General features: G+C 35.6%; 1 protein-coding gene across 5 annotated transcripts in view; it reads right to left on the reverse strand.

Moving 5' to 3' along the window:
* The window catches only part of mapkbp1 (mitogen-activated protein kinase binding protein 1), a 52,721-nt gene that overhangs the window by 6,662 nt on the left and 20,798 nt on the right, over window positions 1-25,261 (reverse strand). For 3 of the 5 annotated variants that reach the window (XM_048190933.1, XM_048190937.1, XM_048190936.1), the window contains exons 4-23: window positions 25,141-25,198; window positions 21,210-21,380; window positions 20,807-20,944; window positions 20,446-20,628; window positions 19,947-19,964; window positions 16,835-16,995; window positions 15,708-15,897; window positions 13,837-13,974; window positions 12,297-12,481; window positions 11,980-12,071; window positions 8,032-8,157; window positions 7,876-7,946; window positions 5,452-5,573; window positions 2,374-2,449; window positions 2,158-2,269; window positions 1,975-2,038; window positions 1,748-1,870; window positions 1,518-1,663; window positions 1,295-1,341; window positions 959-1,189 (exon numbers count right to left, since the gene is read on the reverse strand). In XM_048190933.1, coding sequence (XP_048046890.1) covers window positions 959-1,189; window positions 1,295-1,341; window positions 1,518-1,663; window positions 1,748-1,870; window positions 1,975-2,038; window positions 2,158-2,269; window positions 2,374-2,449; window positions 5,452-5,573; window positions 7,876-7,946; window positions 8,032-8,157; window positions 11,980-12,071; window positions 12,297-12,481; window positions 13,837-13,974; window positions 15,708-15,897; window positions 16,835-16,995; window positions 19,947-19,964; window positions 20,446-20,628; window positions 20,807-20,944; window positions 21,210-21,380; window positions 25,141-25,198 — 2,452 coding nt within the window. The remainder of the gene's footprint in view (window positions 1-958; window positions 1,190-1,294; window positions 1,342-1,517; window positions 1,664-1,747; window positions 1,871-1,974; window positions 2,039-2,157; window positions 2,270-2,373; window positions 2,450-5,451; window positions 5,574-7,875; window positions 7,947-8,031; window positions 8,158-11,979; window positions 12,072-12,296; window positions 12,482-13,836; window positions 13,975-15,707; window positions 15,898-16,834; window positions 16,996-19,946; window positions 19,965-20,445; window positions 20,629-20,806; window positions 20,945-21,209; window positions 21,381-25,140; window positions 25,199-25,261) is intronic. The other 2 variants (XM_048190934.1, XM_048190935.1) reach the window with 2 other exon arrangements.

Consider the following 25,261-nt stretch of genomic DNA (forward strand, 5'->3'; position numbering starts at 1 on the left):
TGTTGCATGCAAAAAGTGCACTGTTTTTGGTCATTTTAAATGGCACAGTGGAGCAGTGGAATATATATTTATGCTGATTTATGTCCAAGTCTGGCTCTGTGAGACTATATTGGACATAAAATGGTTAGTTCCTGTCCTTGATTCTGATAGCTGTGTTTTATTCATGATAAAACATGTCTATGACCGCTTCATCCAACGATTCTGTGTATCACTACACAACACCCTTAGCAACCACTCTTAGCAACGTAAACTGTATTTTCTCAATTGATATTGTTCATTGAAACGTACTGTAATATGTAGAGGAGTATTATGAGAAAGAGATTGAGTGAGCGAGTTTATTACCTGCATTTAGATTTAGCATTTTCCTTCAGGTCAGTCCTATGTTCATAATAAAAAATCTGTTTAAATGTCCAATGTATTATCTTGTCCTTTTAACAGTTAAGGGGTTTTCCCGTGACTGACAGCTCTAATCAAAGAATTTGTCAGTTGCATCTTGTTCCGTGTTCACATGTAAAACTTTCAATGTAAACGTCTTCGCTACTGATTGACACATTCATAAACACAGTCTTTGCCATCATCTAATGCCATAATAATTTAAATTCTGTTGCTGTTTACGGTCAGGGACTATTTTTTCGGGCGCAAGGAAGGCTTTTAGTGACAGTTTACTTAATGAAAGTTGCATTGATACATATTTTTAGCTTTAATATCTGTATTGTGTGGTAACCGTTTTATAAAAGCAATAAGGTACTCGAGGTTAGTGCTGTATCGTGAATAAGTCACAGCTAAAGCGGCTGCAGGGGTAACATCACCCTTCAGCCGTGACTTATTCATGATACAGTACAGCCTCGAGTACCTTATTGCTTACTTATATCACATTACAAGATACATGTGTGTATGTTTTGTTTATTTTCATATAAAGCTATAACTAAGGTATTCTTTGAAGACTTCTGTATCTCACCCATGCAGCTAGGGTCTGAAGACTGATGGTGCTGCTCAGTTCCTGGTTCCTAGGCAGTGGAAGATCTTTATGTACATCATGAGTTTTGCTGGGGAAGTGGGGCATGGCAAAAGACTCCAGCTGCCTCAGGTCCAGCATGGACTTCACCTTCAGATCCATACTGCCCATTCGCCTGGACCAGCGCCGCCTTGGTCGCGGACCTGAACCCTCATGTTCACAACTGTTGGATTGCTGAGAAGAGAGAAAAAAGTGTGTTAAAGAACAGCATGGGGAAGAATTAAACCAAATGAGAGAATCAAAGTTAAAATGATATGAACTTGTCATAGACTTTCTTACCTTCTTCATGTGGGAATTGAGAGTATTGCGCTTTTCTTCAGATGATCCTTGTAAGAGAAACAAACAGTAATATTAGAAGCTCTCAAAGCTTAAAATAAACATTAGGAAGAAGTCTCGCCCAATAAAATCACACAACGTGATCCAACCCAACCCAAAAGAGCCGGATATAATGTAACAAGCCAAACCAGTTTAGTACGATGCTGGAGAATGTCAGATGCATTACCTGTCTCTTCGCCAGTACTGCTACCCGATGACATGTGAGGGAACATCTCATCTTCATCCTCAATGCCCTCCTCTTCCTCCACATCTTTGTCACTATCAGATGACATGGTGCCAATGACTGGGGCACTGTGGATTTCTTTCCTTGTGCTGACACAAAAAAGCACATTATAAAATCACAGTTTTGAGTTGTGTAATTGCAAAAACAACTAATGGGTGTGATTTGTTTTATACCTAAGTGTGTGTTGTTTATTTGGAGGGGTCTTCTGAACAGGTTTGCTGTTCTGTTTCAGATCTGAAAGCCGTTGTCTCATTTTGATGGTCAACTCAGGACAGAGACGCCATACAAAGATGCAGCTGAAAACACACACCAACAGACATGTTTAACATTGTAATATGGTGAACAAAATTAAGTCAAAAATGGATTCTTCGTATGAGAAACATAATTTCAGAACACCTACCTGTCTCCTGACACAGATATCAGATGTTTACAGTCATTAGTAAACTTCATTCCTGTTACAATCTCTAAAAGAGGACAATAAACACAATGCTTAGACTTGATTTCAGGGTATAAATGTTATTCTAAAAAGTTTAAAACATTTTAGTTGCATAATCTCACATGCAGCACTTTTGAAGGATCTTACCAGAGTGGCCAAACATGGTGGCTACACATTCTCCAGTGTAGAAGTCAAAGATGCTGATGTTTTTGTCTGAGCAGCTTGTGGCCACATAGAGACCAGAGGGATCTGTCTGAACCTAATAAACACATTCAGATGGATCAATAACTGTATGACTGAGAGCAAAAGCAGCATCTGAACTAATATTAAGCCTAATAATCTCTTAATTCAGGGTCTGCCTACCTTGATAAGGGTCCCGTCCTCCCCCTGGGATCCCTTGTAGACCTTCTTCTGTTTGCCATTGCAGATGTTAAAGATCCTGCAATAAACAAAAATCAGAAACCTTCATGACTGCGACAATCGCCTCAGGGTCAGAAAGAGGGTAAAATGTAAAGGTAAATTACATCAACTACATAACCGTTTAATTTTGGAGTTAGTAGGATTTTTATTTAGGAAATGAATACTTTTTTTTTTTTTTTGGCCTTATGCATTTATTAGATAAAGCCATGTAGGCAAGGCAGGAAGCAATGGGAGGAGGAGAGAGGGGAACAGGATCGGGAAAGGACCTCATGCTGCCTGAAGCGTTACTGCGCTGCATGTTGGAGCCACAAGCATTAAACTGATCAAAAGTGACAGTAAAAACATAACAAAAGATTTCTATTTCAAATAAATGCTATTCTTTTAAACCTTCTATTCATTAAAGAATCCTGAAGAAAAAAAATGCATAACGGTTTTCCCAAAATTTGAAGCAGCAACTGTTTTCAACATTGGTATGGTGACAATAAAAAAAATATTTATTGTGCAGCAAATCAGCATATTAGATTGATTTTTGAAGGATCATGTGACACTGAAGACTGAAGTAATGATTCAGAAAATTCAGCTTTGATCAAAGGAATAAATTATTTATAAAAATAAATTAACTGAAAACAATTTTTTAAAACTGTAACAATATTTACCATATTACGGTTATAAAGGGTTAGTTCACCCAAAAATTAAAATTCAGTCATTAATTACTCACCCTCGTGTTGTTCCACATCCGTAAGACCTTCATTCATCTTCAGAACACAAATTAAGATATTTTTGATGAAATCCGATGGCTCAGTGAGGCCTCCATTGCCAGCAAGTACAGTGGTTCAACTTTATTATTATGAAGCGACGAGAATACTTTTTGTGCACCAAAAAAACAAAATAATGACTTTATTCAACAATATCTAGTGATGGGAGATTTCAAAACACTGCTTCATGAAGCTGTGAAGCTTTACGAATCTTTTGTTTCGAATCAGTGGTTCGGAGCATGTATCAAACTGCCAAAGTCACACGAACCATTGAAATTTTGAAACACTTATGACGTAACGAAGCCTCGTTTGCTGAAATCATGTGACTTTGGCGCTCCAAACCACTGATTCGAAACAAAAGATTTGTAAAGCTTTGAAGTTTCATGAAGCAGTGTTTTGAAATCGACCATCCCTAGATATTGTTGAATAAAGTCGTTATTTTGTTTTTCGGCGCGCAAAAAGTATTCTCATCACTTCATTGAACCACTGTAGTCACATGAACTGTTTTAAATATGTTTAAGTACTTTTCTGGGCATCAGAAAGTGTTAATTATCTTGCTGTCAATGCAGGCCTCACTGAGCCATTGGATTTTATCAAAAATATCTTAATTTGTGTTCTGAAGATGAACGAAGGTCTTACGGGTGTGGAACGACATGAGGGTGAGTAATAAATGACTGAATTTTCATTTTTGGATGAACTAACCATTTAACTGCATTTTTGATCAAATAAATGCAGCCTTGGTGAGCAGAAAACCATTTCAAAAAGCTTACTGATCCCAAGCTTTTGAAAGGTAGTATAATGATTGGATTGGTTGAGATAGTCTTTATTTTCCCCCTTTCTTTCTCAGTCACCTGGGGGCGCTATGGCGTCATGCCTCCTACTGCCATTCCTTACAGCAGTTCAAACAAGGCCCTGCCAGCTTTGGGAGGAGCATAACCAATGAACCCCTTAGGCTTCACATGACTTAAACGAGGGAAAAAAAAGAGTCTGTGCCCATTAGAGGCATTGAAAACCCAGAATGAGCTCCAGTAAACAGCCCTACAGCACTGACTATTGACTCTATTGATATATTTGTATAGGTCAGGCCACCTTCTTTTAAAATCATTCATTGCCACTGCACCAAAACAGCACAGAAAGAAGCTGCTTCCAGTGAGAATGAGACAAAGGCACTAAATGGTCAGCTGTATTAGACACGACATTCCTGGCATTTTTCTTGCCCACAGTGCAGAATGAATTTGCGACCGTAGTTTGAATGAACAAAGGAAAACAGTTGCAAGTCATGCGCTGTGTTGGTTCCTTCCTAATGTTGCCCTTTTGTGTGGGACGGCAAAGTGAGTCTTACAAAACACAATGAGGAAAAGAGTGCCAATGTTGTAGAATAAATTGCAAAATTTGAAAATGACAAAGTCAGCAGTAGGGCAAATCTCACAAAACTGACAAGAACATGTCCGGCTTATTTCTCACACACACAAATAATAATTATATTTATGAATGAGTTCCATATATAAGAAAAAAATTAAATGTAAGAAAATTGCTTTGTATTATTACAAAATGATATTATTAAAATTTAAGAAAAATGAAAATGTAAGAAAATTGTTTTCTATTTTAATATATTTTTACAAAGAAGCCATTACTCCAGTCTTCAGGGTCACATGATCCTTCAGATATGACATAAAATATGACCTGGACATGTTTTTGTGACAGTCGCCCTCTAAAATAATCACAGGATGAGACAATCAGATTGCATCTAATGATTTTGGCAGGTCATGTGTCTCAGACAGTACAGACAGGCTGCCTCAGTGTGTGTTTGTGTGAGTGTGTGTCTGCATGTTTGTGCGCGTCTGCATGTTTGTGCGCACATGGTCTACAACATGCTAAATGCGAGTGGATTAACCAGTCGAGCCTCTAATTCCTTCCTACTGTACAAACACATGAGTGATAATCTGCTAACGCTGTGAGCCTGGCTACAGGTGACTGTAACACCCAGTCAGATGAGGTCCATACAAACATCACACCTGCCTATACAGTCATACCCTCATAAATGAGTCAAAACACGGTGAAAACACAGGAATCAAAACACAGTATTTATAGATACAAAAACACATGGGCGCAGTGATACCAACACATTAGCAAAATAATTTCTTGGAAGACACGCTTAACTAGCAGATGAACAAAAGAACAGGATACTACTATTACTAGTACTATTACCACTACTAATATACAAATTATTGCAAAAAATCAGGAACAGAAATACAAGAAAACAAACCTGATGCTGCGATCCTGACAGCCAATAACAGAATACTTCCTTGTGGGGTCGATGTCCATGTCATACAGGGTAGTCTTCCTCACTATGTGATGAGTACGTGTGAATGCTGTTCCCTCCTCTGTCTGTTTTGGGGTGTTTTATAATTAGTTCAGCAAGGAAAACTGATATAAGCCCTACATATCAGTTGTGTATACACCGCATTCCAAATTATTATGCAAGTGACATATCAGTAAGATTTCAGTAGAATCAACATTCAGATTTTAGTTTTTCTAAGAAAATGTTTGTTTGTTTATTTATCCATGCCTTTTTAGATAACTGGTATCAATCTCAGACAAAATAATTTGCCAGGTCTATGGAAACCCTACTTAGAGGTTGTTCCACATTATTAAGGAAGTCACAGTTCTCATGCAATATGGGGAGGAAGAAAGATCTTTCTGAAGATGAAAAGCATGAAATGGTGCAATGTTGTGCAAAAGGCATGAAAACAACTAATATTGTGTGAAAACTGAATGGAGATTATCGAATTATTATAAGATTTGTGAGTGATTTAGAGCACAGTCGAATTCGGTCAGATAAAGGCTTATTAATGAAAGTTCCTGTCAAAAAAATGTATTGTATTAAAAGGGCAGCTATAAAAAAGCCAGTGTTGAGCAGCAAATAGGTATTTGAAGCTGCTGGTGTCTCTGGAGTCTCAAGAAGCTCTCCATGCAGGCTGGCAGTTGTGCGTAAAAAAAAAAAACACTTTAGAATTCTGTTCTGTTGTTAAAGGTGCCGTAGAATGTCTTTTCAAACGATCTAATATAAGTCTAAGGTGTCCCCTGAATGTGTCTGTGAAGTTTCAGCTCAAAATACCCCATAGATTTTTTTTTTAATTAATTTTTTTAACTGCCTATTTTGGGGCATCATTAACTATGCGCCGATTCAGGCTGCGTGGCCCCTTTAAATCTCTCGCTCCCCACCCCCGAGCGCTCGACTATAAGTAGAGTTATACAGTGCATAAACAAAGTTCACACAGCTAATATAACCCTCAAATGGATCTTTACAAGATGTTCGTCATGCACACTGCATGCATGGATCGCATCATGTGAGTATGGTATTTATTTGGATATTTACATTTGATTCTGAATGAGTTTGATGGTGCTCCGTGGCTAAAGCTAACATTACACACTGATGGAGAGATTTATAAAGAATGAAGTTGTGTTTATGAATTATACAGACTGCAAGTGTTTAAAAAATGAAAATAGCTACGGCTCTTGTCTCCGTGAATACAGTAAGAAACAATGGTAACTTTAACCACATTTAACAGTCATTAGCAACATGCTAACGAAACATTTAGAAAGACAGTTTACAAATATCACTAAAAATATCATGTAATCATGGATCATGTCAGTTAATATTGCTCCATCTGCCATTTTTCGCTATTGTCCTTGCTTGCTTACCTAGTCTGATGATTCTGCTGTGCACAGATCCAGACGTTGATACTGACTGCCCTTGTCTAATACCTTGAACATGAGCTGGCATATGCAAATATTGGGGGCGTACATATTAATGATCCCGACTGTTATGTAACGTTGAGATTCGCCTGTTCTTCTGAGGTCTTTTAAACAAATGAGATTTATATAAGAAAGAGGAAACAATGGAGTTTGAAACTCAATGTATGTCTTTTCCATGTACTGAACTCTTGTTATTCAACTATGCCGAGGTAAATTCAATTTTTGATTCTAGGGCACCTTTAATGAAATCTTACACAGGAACAAATGAGTAATGCAATATTAATACTCTTCTAACTATTATTAACTAACAAGAAATTATGATTATGAAATAAGTAATAGCGCTCAGTTGAATGAGGTCAGAATAAAGTGCTTGTTGTTTAACACTTAATCACTGGCCGTTGGTATCTCATTTGCAGGAGGGTGTTAAGTGCTTGTGTGTCTATTTTAAATCAGGTGTTCTTTGAAACACTGGCAACATTTTCTTTAGGCCTGAGGAATCTGACAGCTTTGACTCAGGACCTTGCTTCATCCTCACTGAAAGATCGGATAAGAACAAAACTTGAACTGAATTGAGCTGAATAATGACATTACTGTCTTCAGCAGAGCTGCTTATCGCTGGACTGAACTTTTTATAATGAATGAACTTTACACAGTTATTGACATGAACTGAATCAACACTGAATTGATCTGAATAATGACACTATTATATTTCTATCAAGTTTACATCATTGATTCTGTTACCTTCCTGTTAATACTGTGAAGCTGCTTTGAAACAATTTCTATTTAAAAAGTGCTATAAAAATAAAGGTGACTTGACTTCTGACCAATGAGGGAAATGGTACTTTTTTAATATTAGAGAAGGCCAATAAAAACAGCAGAATTATTGTAAAGAATAAACATCTAAATATGACCAAATGAGTTTGAATCTCACCTTCTGTGCCGTGCGGAAGTAAATGCTCTTATCTGCACCACAACTGATCATTCTGACTTTCCCTTCGTTAGCTAAAAAACAAGCAAAGATGTCACACATGAACACTCCCAGCATTTGTTGTCAAATAAAACTAAAGCTAACCCATGGCGATCTCACCAGCGAATCGGACAGCAGTGATAGAGGAAGAGTGTTCATCCAGTGTTTGCAGGAGGCCGTAATCCTGATCCGCATCCAGAACGTGGATCAGTCTGTCTCTGCTGGCGGTGGCCAACAGCTTCAGCCCTAAAGACACACAGAGTAAAAGATATTGTTCTAACATGGTACTTTTTTTTTTTTTTTCTACCTTATTTACAGTATCATGTAAATACCATTGTACACTACTGTTCAAAAGTTTGGGGCCAATAAGATTTTTTTTTAAAGAAATTAATACTTTGATTCAGTAAGGATGCAATAAATTGATTAAAAGTGACAATACATCTTTTTTAATGTCACAGATTCTATTCTATTTCATATAAATTATGTTTTTATCAATTTACCATCCATCAGATAATCCTGAAAAAAATGCATCACCGTTTCCACAAAAATATGAAGCAGCTCTACTGTTTTCATCACTGATAATAATAAAAAATGTTTCTAGAGCACCAAATCAGCATATTAGAATGATTTCGGAAGGATCATGTGACACTGAAGACTGGAGTAATGAAGTAATAATAAAATATGTCACAAAAAATAAACAGTTATTTTAAATTGTAATAATATTTCACAATATTACAGTTTTTACTGTATTTTTGATCAAATAAATCCAGTCTTGGTGAACAAAACATTCATAAAATCCTAGTCATGTACATGAACATGGTGTTCATTTAACACCATAAGCCATTATATATCATCTGACACAATCACCAGTATTCCCTCAGTACATTTCTGTAAGAATATACCAGCAGAACCACAATTCTGAAAAAGTTTGAAATCCAGTGAACACTTGTGCTGTGCTTCTGGGTTTGTTCTCACACTTATCACACCACAAGCTGATTCAGTAACACAGCGTGTTCATGTGTGACTTCACACAGCGAAGAAAAGAATGCAAATGCCTCCCAAAGTGTGAGAACAGAACATGATATGTTTCTGCAATGCTAAGCAGAACAAACGAGCCAGATTGTGTCGAAATAAGCGTTCATCTCCATCAAGAGATTCCCTTTCTGAAAGCTCTTAATATTTTAACTGCATCAAAGCAGAAACAAATGATAATGTGATGTTTTTCACAGTAAAAGCTGATCAACTAGTGAGAACTCCAGATCCTCACAGACCATTTAGAACAGAGCAGGTCTCATTTGCTCACCGCTGCAATTTTTTTTTGAAGTGCATGTTGAACAGGTAAAGTAACCAAAAGAGCAAATCTACAGAAGACACAGATAGCCTGATGGAGAGATACTGCATCTGGAATGCAGATTAGGCCATTTATAAGTTTCCTGAAATAACAATGCTAATGTTTAGTGCATTTGCACAATATAAGGTTTCAAATTTGGACTAATATCTCAGAATCCACACAAAAGAAAGATTTCGGCAAAATTCAAGGAGAAGTCTGCACATGCACATTCTTCTATTTGCTTTTCCTAATCACAATTGATTGTTATCACATTTTTGGCTTGTTATAGGCAGTGGGATCAATGGACCTTTAAACAGAGGACCCTATCAGCGTCATGAGAGAGCAGGAGAAGAAAGAAAGTAAGAAGGCGAGATTGTGTACCTCTATGTGTGTTCTAGCAGATGTTCTGTTTCTCATCGAGCTGTACTAATTGTCTGGCCTTGAGCCTGATATAAACCACCAGCTAAGGCAACAAATGCTCAGCACAACTTCACACTGAACTGCACTTAACAGAGCATGATAATAACTCTCAATGTGTCTGCCCTAAACCCCCGGCCCTGAAATAGAGCCTCAAGAGCTTTAAGGAACCAGAGAGAATTACACTATTCTAGTTAGTGGTGGTTAGAGGCAAGGTTTTCAACATAACAGACAAGAATAAGGGTGAAAATTCCCTTGGAGTTACATTAAAGGAGGGACAAAAGCATCAATGTTATTGTTAACTAAAACTATGGCTATTATTTATTGAAATATAGCTAATAATAAACTACCTGAAGTAAAATAAGTTTTAGTCGAAGTATTAAAATTATTAAAACTGATATAACCAAAATTTAGAATTTCTGAAACCTTGAACATTTCATTCATTAATACAGTTTATTCACTATAGTTTAAAAAAATGGTAATAAAATATGACAAGATCTCAGAGTTAAACTGCGTCAGAATTTTTTTTTATCTTTAATCTGTCAGATAACATGTAAAGTAAAAGTTTTTTTTTTTTTTTTTTTGATGATTAGAGTCTTTTATCTGAAAAGAGGACTTTCGACCACTGTTCACTGTCCAGTTCTTTTTCTCCTTAGCCCAGGTAAGATGCTTCTGACGTTGTTTCTGTTTCAGAAGTGGCTTGGTAGTCCTTTTCCTGAAGATGTCTGAGTGTGGTGACTCTTGATGCGCTGACTCCGGCTTCATTCTACTCATTGTGAAGCTCTCCCAAGTGTCTGAATCGGCTTTACTTGACAGTATTCTCAAGCTTGTGGTCATCCCTGTTGCTTGTGCACCTTTGCCTACCAAATTTCTTCCTTCTAGTCAACTTTGCATTTAATATGCTTTGATACATCACTCTGTAAACAGCCACCACATTCAGTAATGACCATCTGTGACTTACTCTCTTTGTGGAGGGTGTCAATGATTGTCTCCTGGACCATTGCCAAGTCAGCAGTCTTCCCCATTAGTGTGGTTTCAAAGAACAAGAGATACCCGGAATTTATACTGTAGGGATGGTCATTTAATGAAACTCAAACGTAAATATTCTAATATTTTGAGATACTGGATTTTGGACTTTCATTAGCTATACACTCTAATCAACAAATAAAAAAAATAAAAAAACTTTACATATAGGGAATCTAGTATAAATGAAAGTTTCATTTTTTTAAATAATTTACAATAAAAAAAAAATGAACTTTTTCACAATATTCTAATTATATGACCAGCACCTGTATAGTGTCCTGCACCCACTAGTAAAAATATACCAAAAATATAAAAAATGTCAGAATAATTTTTGGTTTGACTGTATGTTTTTTAAATAAAAACATTTTAAGTTAAAAAATAAACAAGCTATTTAAAAAAAATAAAAGCACAACAAAATTACTAAAACTAAAATTAAAATGACAACTGAAAACATAAAAATAAAAGCTAAATATTATATTAATAAATACTATTAAAAATACATAATCACAATGGTAATACCATGGTATTCTATTTATACCATATCACTGTACCATGGTACCGCTAGAGTTTTTTGTAAATGCCGGCAGTTTCCAAAGTATATTATCATGTTTTGGATCAACTATTGTTTAGTCAACTATTTATGGTATGTCAATTTCCTCTAACAATGTGACATCAGCATCAACTCTCTTGAATGGCCACCCGTCTTTATTTCCTTTGAAATTTTCTGAAAACAAATATTTTGGGTTATTTAAAACTGAAGCAATATCAAGAGCATCTGTGGCATGTTGTCGATTACCACAGAAAATAGGTGCATTGATAGTTGCATATTTTGAATGTTTACGCACTGTGCTGTTTCCCTGCATACTGCTAATGCATGTTTTTTGTTTTTGTATGAACTGAAGCATGAGAAATTATTTTCTCTGGTAACCGGCAGCATGTCACAGATGCTTAAAGACTGACAGAGCTTAAAGCCGAATTCTGCGTCACTAGCATCGCCAAAGGAATCAAGCTAACAAATGACTTGCTTTTTGTTGTCACTTCACATTAAGTTGGGACAGGAGACGGTATATTAACACAGAAAATATGAATTCAAGTCTTTAAACACTTTAAACACTATCTTTAAAACGCTGCTTGTGGCATATGTGTGAAGTGGTGACTCCAAGGTTACGAAGCATCTGCTGAGCATCTGAGCTGGATCAGCACTTCCTGTTTACTGGGGTATTAAGCAGCACCTTAATGCAGGATCTAATCGGCTACAGACAAATAAAGAAAACACCCTCTGCGTTCTCACCACTCACCGGTCTCAGGTTTGGAGTACTCCAGACACAGGATCTCAGAGTCATGGGCCTGAACATCCATAATTTCCTCCATGCTCTCCAAATCATGGATTCTGGAAGACACAAGTAGTTTAATGAGCGTCTGATTGGCAAAAACATTTTCTGAAGAAAAGTACATTGCAAATATTTTTATACTGCATTATATACAGTCTTCATAGAAAGTGTAACACATTTTTCCCACATGACTGGGGACAAACGCACATTGGATGAATCTCAGAGGATCAATTAACTAAAATCAATTAGTGTAGAAGTGTTAAGCAGACATGTGAAAAACAGACCTCAGTGTTCCATTGCGGTCCCCTGATGCCAGGTGCAACCCGTCTGGGCTCACGCACATGGTCCTAATGCCCGTCCGGTTCTCTGAGGTCTGTGGGTCGACCTTCTCAGAGTTACTGGAGATTGTACAGTCCGTGTCCAGCAGGGTTGAGGTGTTGCTGTCCATATAAATGACCTTCTGAAGGTCCTTTAGTGGTGAAAAAAATGATAATCTGTGACTTGTTCATTTCATTTATACAGATACAGAAACTAGTTCACCCAAACATGAAAATTTTGCCATCATTTACTCACCCTCAAGATGTTCCAAACCTGTATGAGTTTCTTTCATCTGTTGAACGCAAAAGATGATATTTCAAAGAACACAGTTGACGGTAGCCATTGACTTCCAGAGTATTTTCTTTCCTACTATGGAAGTCAATGGCTACCGTTTGATTACCAACATTCTTAAAAATATCTTCTTTTGTGTTCAACAGAACAAAGAAGGGTTTGGAACAACCTAAGGGTGAGTAAATGATGACAGAATTTTCATTTTTTGGGTGAACTATCCCTTTAAGTCACTTGAAATGCATGAATATTGATTGTTATACCAGATCATATACTAAAGTATCTAAGCAAGTGGCATCCCCAAATTTGGTGTCTCAGAACTAAATGAACTTTTCTGTTCTGTTTTTGCAATTATTTTAACCAACTTCCACCAATGTTTGACAATGATAAAGCCATTTTAATTTCGAACAGTATTAAATAAATATGCTTTGAAAAGTGTACTTGTTTTATCTTTCTTTAAAATGAATGCTATTTGAAATGATTTTTTGGTTCACACTTTAGTTTGAGGAACACATATTCACTATTAACTACAGCTTTTGCCTCAGTACACTTCTAATTCACTGCTTATTAATAGTAAGTAAGGTAGTTGTTGTAGTGGTTAAGTTTAGGTATAGGGTCGGATTAAGGGATGTAGAATATGGTCATCCAGAATAAGGCATTAATATGTGTTTTATAAGAACTAATAAACAGCCAATTTGCTAGTAATAAGTAGCAAGCTAATAAGTGACTAGTTAATAGTGAGAATTTGGTCCCCAAACTAAAGTGTTACCATACTTTGCTAACTAATGCAATTTGAAGTGTGGATTAAATGCCTAAATGACTTTTGAGGCTATAGTAGCTAAAGTTTCCATAAGTCAGATGCTTGTTTTTCCAAAGAAAATACAGTATTGGTCAAAAGTTTGGGGCTCATTTGGTGCTCAAGAAACATTTCTTATTATTATCAATGTTGAAATCAGTTGTGCTGCTTAATATTTTGCGGAAACATTTTTTTAGGATTCTTCTATGAATAGAAAGCTCAAAAGAACAGCATTTATCTGAAATAGAAATCCTATTATAAATGTCTTTACTGTCACTTTTCATCAATTTAATGTGTCTGTGCTGAATAAAAGTAATTATTTCTTTCACAAAATAATTGTACCCCAAACTTTTGAACAGTAAGAACATCTAAAAGACACTCTAGGTTAGATTTGTTTCAAGTCTTGAGTTTACAAATCTCACATTGCTGATGACGTTTCGGCTGAGGGTGGTGTTCTGAGCGTCTGTGTTCCATAAACGGATAGTATTGTCAGAAGAACAGCTGAGGAACGATCCGGGACACAAACGCGGCTGCTCTCCATCCCTTGTCTCTGGGTACACCTGCAGGACAAAGTAAGGAGATGTGATTCAACCTGACAAAACATTCAGCAATACAATCACACAAACTCATACATACTGTACAAACACATACAGGTGTGTTTACTCTAGTGTGGCATTCAAAATCATACAAGAAGGATTTTGCACTGGGCGTCATCACAGATCCTCTTTATGCATACAGAGAATTTCCTTCTAAATGACACACAGGCACTATACAGTACATTCTAATATAAGGACAACAGTAATTTGTTTAACAAAATAATGTGTCTTTGATATTTCTATTATGTAACAACTGTTCGTGCAAAAGTAATAAGGCATTTTGCCTCATATTTTGAATATAGTTATGGTTGAAGCCGTCTATCACATATCGTGCATCAAAACCCTTTAACAGACACTATATACACTATATTTCAGTTTCTTGTTGATTGAATATTCAGGCCTGTACTTGTAGACATATTTCAGGAACTTTGATGAGATCACAAAATGCCAGACAACTAAAGACAGACACAACAAACCAAAAGGGAAGTCACTGTCATGAATCTTGTGATCCGATTTGAGCATACAGTCCATGACACCGCTTGAAAATACAGTATACGATGTATGTTGACAAATCCCTCAGGATTTTAAAACGCATGTAGTCTGTCACAATGAACTAAAACTCATTAAAATATTTTTTGTCTGGTACAATAAAAGTGCAAACATATAACACATAAAACAAATGTATAGTGGGTGGGTTTTCATTAATACAATACCTTGTATTCACATCAGGCCACACAAAAATAATACAAAAACATGAGGCTCAAATACAAAAGACCTGCCTCACATTATTTCAGCAGCCAATATGTCAACACACAACACAATCAAAGGAAAAAAAGACAAAAACATGTAACCATACACACCAGTCAGAAGTCTGGATACACTTGACTGAATTTTCTCATAATCATAAAAGCCTTTTGATCTAGTTCTTCTAGTTAAAATGCTTGAAATTAGTTTTGTAGGTAAATATAAATTGCACCTATATATGAATAGTTTTTACAAAACTGAAAACTCTTATTTAATAGTTACTAATACTATTTTGTTTTTGTATTTTATATTTTATTGATTTTATATTTCATTATTTTACCTTATATGTTGTATTTTATATATTATTTTATTTTGTATTTCATTTTATATTTCATTTATCTTATTTTTATTTTATATTTTATTTTTATTTTAAAATATATTTTATATTTTTGATTTTATCTTTTATTTTATATTTTTGATTATTTTATATTTTATTTTATATTTTTGATTATTTTATTTTCTTTTTTATTTGATTATTTTTATTTTTTATTTTATTTTTTTATTTTATATTTTTGTTTATTTTATGTTATATTCTATTTTATATTTTTGATTATTTAATTTTATTTTTATATTTTTGATTATTTAATTGAATTTTATATTTTTGATTATTTAATTGAATTTTATATTTTTGATTATTTAATTGAATTTTATATTTTTGATTATTTAATTGAATTTTATATTTTTGATTATATTATATAATATTCTTAATTTAATTTAATTTAATTTAATTTAATTTAATTTAATTTAATTTAATTTAATTTAATTTAATTTAATTTAATTTAATTTAATTTAATTTAATTTAATTTAATTTAATTTAATTTAATTTAATTTAATTCACCTGATCAGTACTGGCTTTCGGTCACAGCCTTGCATGAATTTATCTTATTCCTCACCTCCACGCTCCATACGCATGCCGAATGGTAGAGGGCTGAGTAAACCTTGCCCACTTTACGAAGATCACGTACATCCCACACATACAGACTGTGATCGTTGTAGACGCAGGACAGCCATCGGTTTGTGGGGTCATAGGATACGGCCACTGCGTCAGGATAGCGGACGTTTTCCTTGTAGGCGAAGAGGTGGCTGTGGAGACATCATGATGGATTAGTGGGACAGTAAAGACAGCTGTACCGCGGGGTCACAAAAGGTCTTCTGGAAGTGTCACGAGAAACTTTTTCCAAGCAGAACCCACACTTAGACCACCGCTATTTATTGCCAATTATAAAGAGACAGCCAGAATGACTGTGTGCATTCTGGGAGTGGTGTGTCTGCTGGAATGCTTTGGTCAGTTTTTTGATGGTACATTTGTTCATGATTGAAGTCATTATTTACACATATGTTAATGAGGGACGCATCAATTTTGTAAACAAGATCAGCATTTCCATCAAGATCAAATGCCCTGCATTTACAGACAAAAAAACCAAAACCTCAGAAAAAAAGTGGTAAGAATTGTTACTAAAAATATTACAGTAGCCTCAAAAAGACAGACACATCTCAGCGTCTTCCTGAACAATATAATATATAATAGAGGTCAACAGCCATGTCTCTGCCTTGCAGCAGTGTCTGCATATTTATGAGCGGTGGACTAAGAGGTCTTGTGTGTGTGTGACAGTTTGGAAGGAAAGCAGGGAATGCTAAACAGATGTCAATGGCTAAGCTGTTTCATCTACACTACATGAATCCACTCTGAATCTTAAAACAGACTGAGATTTCAGGATGGTTTCAGGGTATTTGCATATGTATGATGCTACACACCAGACAGCAGCTCATCCACAATAGAAAAATCTCTGGAGATTTCCAAGTGAAAACATTCATCCTGCTGTTTAACTTTTGACAAAGGGATTTTACAAAGTTATATCCCTAATTCTGAGCAATCACAAAGTATTTTGGTGGTTTCACTGGTATTAGATGTTGATACCATTATACAGTATATGGTACTTCAAGTGTAGTGCAAATATATTGATAAAATTAGACTAATTTTTAGTTATTTAAATGTACTCACTAATGTGGCTCATCTTACCTGGCCTCAGTAACCGTGGCGATGTCTGTGCCCAGGCTGTGAGGGTGAGGCAGCGTACAGATAAAGTGCAGGTCAGTGGGGCTGAACGCTCTCACGGTACCGTCAGCACAACCGCAGAAGATCAAATCCTCGCTGACAGACAGAGATGTGGCCATACTAGTCTGAGAGAGAGAGAAATGAGGAAATTGATTTGAATAACAGTGAAATCCCAGTGAAGCAAGTCATCACTGGGCCCACACAAAATTTATTATTTATTTTTAAATATTTAAATGTATTATTATTACTATTACATTTTTTTGCATTGATTGTGGGGGAAGAAAAAATCTGCAGAAATTATCAAATCTGAAATGATGTGACTATCCAAAGGCATATTTGCCATGTGGGCAAAGTTGCTACCAAGTATGTTTGGAGAATTTTAACATGGGAAAAAATGAGAGCTCTGTGCATTAAATTGAGATGTCTCATTATGTTCCAGTGATAATTGCATGGAAATGCACAGTCCGCAGACCGCAAATAAAAGCTGATGAGACATAAAACATAAAAGTTTTATGAAACAGGCGGCATAAAGAGATGAAAAAAAAAAAAAAGTGTCCCAGAATGCTCATTTGTGTGTTTTTCCATCAGCTGTTAAATGTTCCTGATTAGATAAATCTAATATGGGATTGTAAGAGCCTTTTTCACAGACATATAATTTAATTTACAGAGATAAGGTATGGACAGGGGAGGGTATTTGCTAAAATAAGCTTTACGTCGAGAGAACAAAGTTCATTTTTAGATAATCAAGTCATAACTCGGGGTCTTGTAGTTGATAAACTGCTGGACAGAGAGGCTTTTGTATCCTCTATTATCCTCCCTGTATCCCTTTCTTTCTGGCACTCTTCTGACTCTTTCTTGTTTCTCTGTGCAGTGGGCACAAGGGTCGCCACAAAAGCAGAATTGTGCAGCACCCACCTGCTCTCGCCATGACCCATTTTCACAGTTTCAGAGGAATCAAATTGATCTCATATCAGCTCTAAATCATGTGTTCGCATTCACAACACGACTGCCTAGTTCTCATGGTTTTCTGAAGGTCTTCTGAAATACCAATTTGCCTTTTCTTCTCTTTCATGAGATACAACAGATCTTTTTTCAATAGACATAACTACTTTATCTTATGCGGTTTCATTTTAAGGCAGAGTAATAGAATTAAGTAAATTAAAACAATGGAATGTTGGTACAGTCAAAACAAAATGTATTCAGACACCTTGAACATTTCATTCATTAAAGGTGATAGAGAGGATTTTTTCGTCGACTGAGAATCCAAAGACTGTTACTGAGTTTTTGAAATGAGCGCATGCATAAGAACAACCCCCATCCTTCACAGCTCATTTCAAGAAAACGCCTCCCAAAACTCGTGCACGAGTATCGGAACACGAGTGTTTACCACCGGCATTCGCTGTGTTGTGTTAGTGGATTCATTATGTTGGACTCACCGCAGGTAACTCAATCTGCTGTTGTTATTCCTGTCTCCTGACAAAAACATTGCATGCGTCGCCTGTAGAGTGTGGAAAGTTACTGGAGCGCGCAGCTGTGCGCGTCTCTCACAAGGAACGTCACGGCAGTGATTGACAAGCCAGAGGGCCAATCGTTTACGCGATGATCGCGTAAACGATTGGCTGATGTTTTTAAGGCCCTACCTCGTGCACAGATGATGTATATTAATATTATTACTTTCAGTGCACCTAATAAATAGTCTTTTATCAGTTAGTAAAGACAGTTTCAAGTAATATTGCAAAAATGTATAAAACAAAACATCCTCTTTAACACCTTTAATTCAGTTTATTCACAGTAGTTAAAAAAAAGATCTCAGAGTTAAACTGTGTCAGAAAACATTTATCTTAATTATGTCAGATAACACTTAAGCAAAACATGGTCAGGTCAAAGTGTCTGAATAATTTTTGGTTCCAAATTTTTATCAATTTTAATGGTCGTTGAAGAATTGTTGGGTATTATATTTCACTTACAAAAATGAACTATTGTGTTCTGCACCCACTAGTAAAAATATATCAAAAATGTCTGAATAATTTTTGGATTGACTGTATATTAATATCTTGGGTGATTTATAGTAAATCATATACTGCAAAAAAATATATATAAATATTATTCAATACTCCTTCAAAATACAGTTAAATAAATAATGAATACTAATGACTAATACTTAATTAAAATAATTAAATACATAATTATAACAATTAATATTGATACAACACAATATAAAAACTAATAAAATACAGTAGAGGCCAAAAGTGATGTCCGGCTTAGGAAGAGTAACATCTTCACCCTGTATTCAAGTATTATTAAAAATTGTTAAATATTTTGTAAGCATATTGTGTAGTTGTGCTTGGAATCAATTGTTTTATTTGTGATAACACAATGAAACATGGCAAATTGTGCGGACATAATTTTTGGCCAGGCTTTCATACAAAGAAATTATGAACACATGCAAGAGCGAGAGAGAGCCAACAAAATATTAATAATGGATTATGTTGTAGTCAATGCCTGCTTTTCATGTGAGCTTTTGTTTTTCTACTCTTTTTTTTATTATTATTTTGCATAGTAAATTAAAACCTGTAGCTGTAAATGATTATGTCAGATAAATACTTTAACCAAGTTTAGTCTTTTATTTTTCCTTATATTTAAAATATTTTAAACAAATATTTTAATATATTGATACTGAACCATTATATTTTTATGGTTTAATCGAACTTGTAGGGTCATTAAAAAGAGATCACTTTTGGCCACTACTGTATACTGAAATCAATATATAAAAATATTAAATAATAATTATACACACACACACAAAATATGCAGTGAATATAGCAAATGATGGGTATGTAAAATTCAATAAGTGTTTTGTGAGCAGTGATTCTGTGTGGGCCTGGTCATACATAATGCTTTGAAATGCTTGAAATGCTTTGTCGGAGATTAGAGTGATAACTGGCAAGTGAAGACAAAAGGGTCAAACATTCAATGTACAGGTGAGCATGACTGACAGCAGCACTGTGACATGTCGTTCAATGAGTTTTACAATGAGACGTGACAGCTGAACCCGCAGCACTGATGTGAAACTTACTGCGAAACTGTCATTTTTCTGGACAGTGTGAGAGGAGAAGCAGAACAGACTAATATTAGACGACAACAGCAGCAGAATTGTTAATTAACACACTCTCGCTTAACAACAGAGAGCTTAAAAACACCTTGTGTACACAAGGGCCTTGATATCAGAGAAAGAAAACAGCTTAAAGCGGAAAAAACAAAACACACAGACAAGGAAACCTAAACAAAGTTCATTAAGAGTTAAAAAATGTGCTCATTCCAGAAGCCATTTCAATCAGAAATGTCACAATAGGGAAGAAAAGACTACTGCAGCTTCAGTTTCATGCTGACTTTAAAATGTGAATTTATTTCAAATAAAGTTAGAGATAAAATTGGTAAAAAATCAACTCTTTTAAGAAGATTTTGGATGCCATATATACTTTTTGAACCAAAATATTGAGCTGTATTGCACATACTGACTCATGCATATTTGTGACAGATTACAAAATCAACCAATCAGCATCCTCGTCACTCACCCTGAGCTCCACCCACTTGTCCAGCATTCTTTTGTCGTTGAACTCACAGAGCAGCCCAGAGGAAGTGATACAGAAGGTACTTTTCGCCTTCCGGCCCTTTCCACAGGCCACATCGCTGAAGAAATTATTCCGCAGCTCTCCAAGAAGACCAGAGCGGCCTGATAATGGTACTGTGGCATTCACCTGAGAGAGATGACATTTATGAGACATTCATCTAAGACCTGGCCGATATTTAGTATTGTATGAACTGGGTGATGACAAATTGAGACTTTGAGCTAGAATGGCAGGCAGAAAGAGCTACTGTAACTACTGTATTTGGTAGAGATAAGGCTAGTGGTCATCTGCCAGGTTAGACATGTACCTTGGATGACTTGGTGTGGTCAAGGTACCAGAACTTCACATGTCTGTTCCCAGCTGTAACAAAGTATGAGCTGTCATCTGAGAAAGACACAGCCATGACTTTACTGGACACCTTGTTGGCGGCAACCACAACATTTTTCTGAAAGACAAAAAGACAAATATTCAATTTAAAACAAATTTTATGCTATGATTTATGAATTTTCTATTCTTTTTTTTTAGGAAATTGGTTGATTAAAGTGCAACAATCATAAGGGGAATCAGAGTTTGCAAGGTGGAACTACATTAATACTATTCTTTAACCTTCACGAAAAGCAAATCTAGTTATCCAAACAACAGATATGATATAATAAACTAAATGAAAGCCATCTTGAGTGTTTTATGACTGTATAAATATTGCTAGCCACCTTCCAGGCCCAGACGTTGACGATCATGTCGTGCTGGTAACCCACGCTGACGATATATTTACTATTGGGGGAGAAAGCCACACATGCCACGCCGTATTTATGTTCCTGCAACTCCGCCACCTGTGTCCTCTCTGCCACATCCCAGACACGCACTGCTGGCATATGACCGCTCTAGAGAGAGAGAGAGAGAGATTATAATTTATGAGAGTTGTCAGCAAGTATCACTCTACACAAACTTAAAGGGTTAGTTCACCCAAAAATGAAAAGTCTGTCATTAATTACTCACCCTCATGTTGTTCCACACCCGTTAGACCATTCATGTGAGTACAGTGGTTCAACCTTAATGTTATTAAGCAATGAGAATACTTTTTATGTGCCAAAAAAAAAAAAAAAGGACTTTATTCAACAATATCTAGAGATGGGTGATTTCAAAACACTGCTTCATGAAAAAATATTTAGTTTCGAATCAGTGGTTTTCTGTTTGAAAGTGTAAATTAACTTGCTCTCAATGCAGGCCTCACTGAGCCATTGGATTTCATCAAAAATATCTTAATTTGTTTTCAGAAGATGAACTAAGGTCTTATGGGTGTGGAACGACATGAGGGTGAGTAATAAATGACAGAATTTTAATTTTTGAGTGAACTAACCCTTTAATACAAAAGCAATATATACCAGATGAAGAACCACAAAAATTGTATATTAGAATGCCTTTTAAAAATTTGGGACTAGTACGATTTTTTTAAAGAAATGCATTAAATTGATCAAAAGTGACAGTAAAGACATTTATACGGTTACAAAAAGATTACCATTTCAAATACATTTCAAATAAGTTCTTTTAAACTTTCTACTAAAAGAATCCTAGAAAAAATGTTGCATGGTTTCCACAAAAACGTTAAGCAAATCAGCATATTAGAATGATTTCTGAAGGATCATGTGACTGAAGACTGGAGTAATGATGCTGAAAATTCAGCTTCGCATCACAGGAATAAATTACATTTTAAAATATTTTAAAATAGAAAACAGTTATTTTAAATAGTAATAACATTTCACAATATTACTGCGTTTACAGTATTTTATGATCAAAGCCTTGGTGAGGAGAAGAGACTTCTTTCAATATATAATACATTTCCTTGACTTTTCCAGGCCTGAAAAAACACCACTCCCTGTTTTCTATGACTGGGAACCTTGGATTTTTATTTTGATGTATTGCAAACATGTATTTGAGAGCACCTTTCCATTTTGTGCAATGCTTGTTTGTGCAACACATTAAGAACTCGCTAACAGAGATGTCGAGACAGGTTAGTTTAATCCCACGTTACACAACTCCGATCAAGACAGATCATGCATCGCAAACAAGGAGGAATAAACGAAGAGCCATTCTGATTAATCTTACACAACATCCTGCTTTAATACACAACTGTTCATCAACGTCCGATCAACATTCAGTACTGTTGGAGCTTCAGAGTGAGAATGTGGGGATCAGAGGTCAAACCACAGTTAGCAGACACATTCTGATTCCAGAGTGTTTCTGTATCTTGCTTCAGGCACACTTTCTTTCTCTTTCTCCCTACATGCTCTTTTCTTTGCCCTTTCTTGGCGCTCTCGCTTTCACCTTTTTATGACAGCAGACACAGTCTGTGTGCAGGTTGGCATGGTGCCACCGGTTGCCATGGCAGCCGGTAAGCACAAACTCACATCACTTTCACATGCTGGAGTAAGAAACTCCTCTCAAATGGAAAGGATTACTTTTTTTGCACACACACACACACACACACACACACACACACACACACACACAAAAATGTACTCAAACTACACAAACAAATCACCCGTCCACATGATTTAGTGGATTAGAGAAGCAGACAGGATGTGTGTTCATGTTCAGCCTTCCAAACAAAGTCCAAACAGCTCTGGTCAGCATTCACACTACTGTTTCCATTCATTAGTGTCATGCCAGCTGAGCAAAACTATGGACACTTCATCAATGCACATTATTCTTGAGGGATAGTTCACCCAAAAATTTAAATTCTGTCATAATTTAATCACCTTCATGTCATTTCTTGACTTTCTTTCTTTTGTAGAACATAAAAGAAGATATTTTGCAGAATATCTCAGTGTTTTTTTGTCCATACAGTAGAAGCCAAAGGTCACCAATATTGTTTGGATATTAATGTTCCTCAAAATATCTTCTTTTGTGTTACACAGAAGAAAGAAAGTCAGGAAATGAAGACGGATCCTCATTAGGAAAAAAAAAGTTTTCATAGTGGCTAAAGTAGTATACATGTAAGCAATAAGGTATGAGGCTGTGCTAAGGCAATGAGGAAGGGCGTTGTTAGGCACGACGCGAAGCAATCCTTCAGCCGTGACTTATTCACGATACAGCACTAGCCTCGAGTACCTTATTGCTTTTATAAAACGGTTACCACACAATACAAATATTAAAGCTAAAAATATGTATCAATGCAACTTTCATGAAGTAAACTTTCACTAAAAGCCCTCCTTCCGCCGGAAAAAATAGTCCTTGACCGTGAACAGCAACAGAAGTTACATTATTACACCATTAGATGGCGACAAAGACTGTCTTTATGAGTGTGTCAGTCAGTAGCGAAAACTTTTTTATTGAAAAGACTGAATTGTTGTGAACACGGAACAAGATGCAACTGACAAATGCTTTGACTAGTGCTGTCAGTCACGGGAAAACCCCTTAACTGTTAAAAGGACAAGATAATACATCGGACATTTAAACAGATTTTTTATTATGAACAGGACTGACCTGAAGGACAATGCTAAATCTGAATGCAGGTAATAAATTCACTCGCTCACTCGATCTCTTTCTCACAATACTCTTCTAGTTCTACATAATACTGTAAGCTTCAATTCAGTTTACGTTGCTAAGAGTGGTTGCTAAGGGTGTTGTGTAGTGATACACAGAACCGTTGGGTGAAGCGGTCATAGTCGTGTTTTATCGTGAATAAAACACAGCTATTGACCAATCAGAATCAAGAACAGGACACTAACCGTTTTATAAAGTATAATAATTTTATTATATATTATAGTAAAATAATTTTGAGATTGCATTTACTACAAGATTTTTAGCTGAATAATAAATACTTTACAACTAAAGCAAAACTACAAATATGTACATTGACTAAAGAAATCTTCCTGACTTTTCCATGATTGTTTCAAAGGCCTGGAAAATTACATTTTTGAAATTCCCTGATAAACCTGTAACACACAATTTCATTATATTAAATATTAATATTGATATTAAATATTAATATCAATAATATCAAACCAATTGCCTAAATGATTCAATCAAATCCAAATAGATAAAATCAACATCTACATTTATTCCTTCTAATATTCTGTTTAACTTATTACTATACCAGATTACAGATGTTAAATGTGTTGCCAATTACCTTTGTATGATGTCTTTAAACCAAATAAAGTAATTTTAATACTTTTTCTAAATACTGTTATTATTATGTTATGTTGTGCTTTTTTGCTGTTACTTTTTGTTTCGATTAGTTTTATTCTGAAGGTTGTAATACTTTGTGTCTGTGTTTCATTTCAAGTTGAACATATCTTGCATGCATTTGCATGATATATATTCCAGGCAAGACAACAAATCCCTCCTAATCCAAACGTTAGTGCTGCAGAATTGCGGAAGAGAAAGCAATAGTCATCACATTTGTCTGTTCTTGACTCCACTGTGACAACAGACAAATGACACTGATAGTTAGTCATTAGGATTGCAGCACACTGTACACTTCACAGGCCTGAAGGTGCAAGATACAGACTTTTATTTTCATACAGACCGGCTACATCAGCTTTATCTAAATATGATATACTGCTCCAGAGCTCCTGACTTCCTACTAGATCATGTGATGTAACCACAAAGCACAGATATATTTAGGAACTGAATACTCACCTCGCCTGTGACCACATATTTGCCATCAGGAGAGAAGGAGAGCGTAGTGATGGTCTTCCTGTGAAATGAGAGAGTGGACGGAAGTATTTAAGACAATGTTAAAGTGCATGTATCCTGCTAG

The sequence above is a fragment of the Megalobrama amblycephala genome, linkage group LG5 (assembly GCF_018812025.1).
Source record: "Megalobrama amblycephala isolate DHTTF-2021 linkage group LG5, ASM1881202v1, whole genome shotgun sequence".
Classification (NCBI taxonomy): Eukaryota; Metazoa; Chordata; class Actinopteri; order Cypriniformes; family Xenocyprididae; genus Megalobrama; species Megalobrama amblycephala.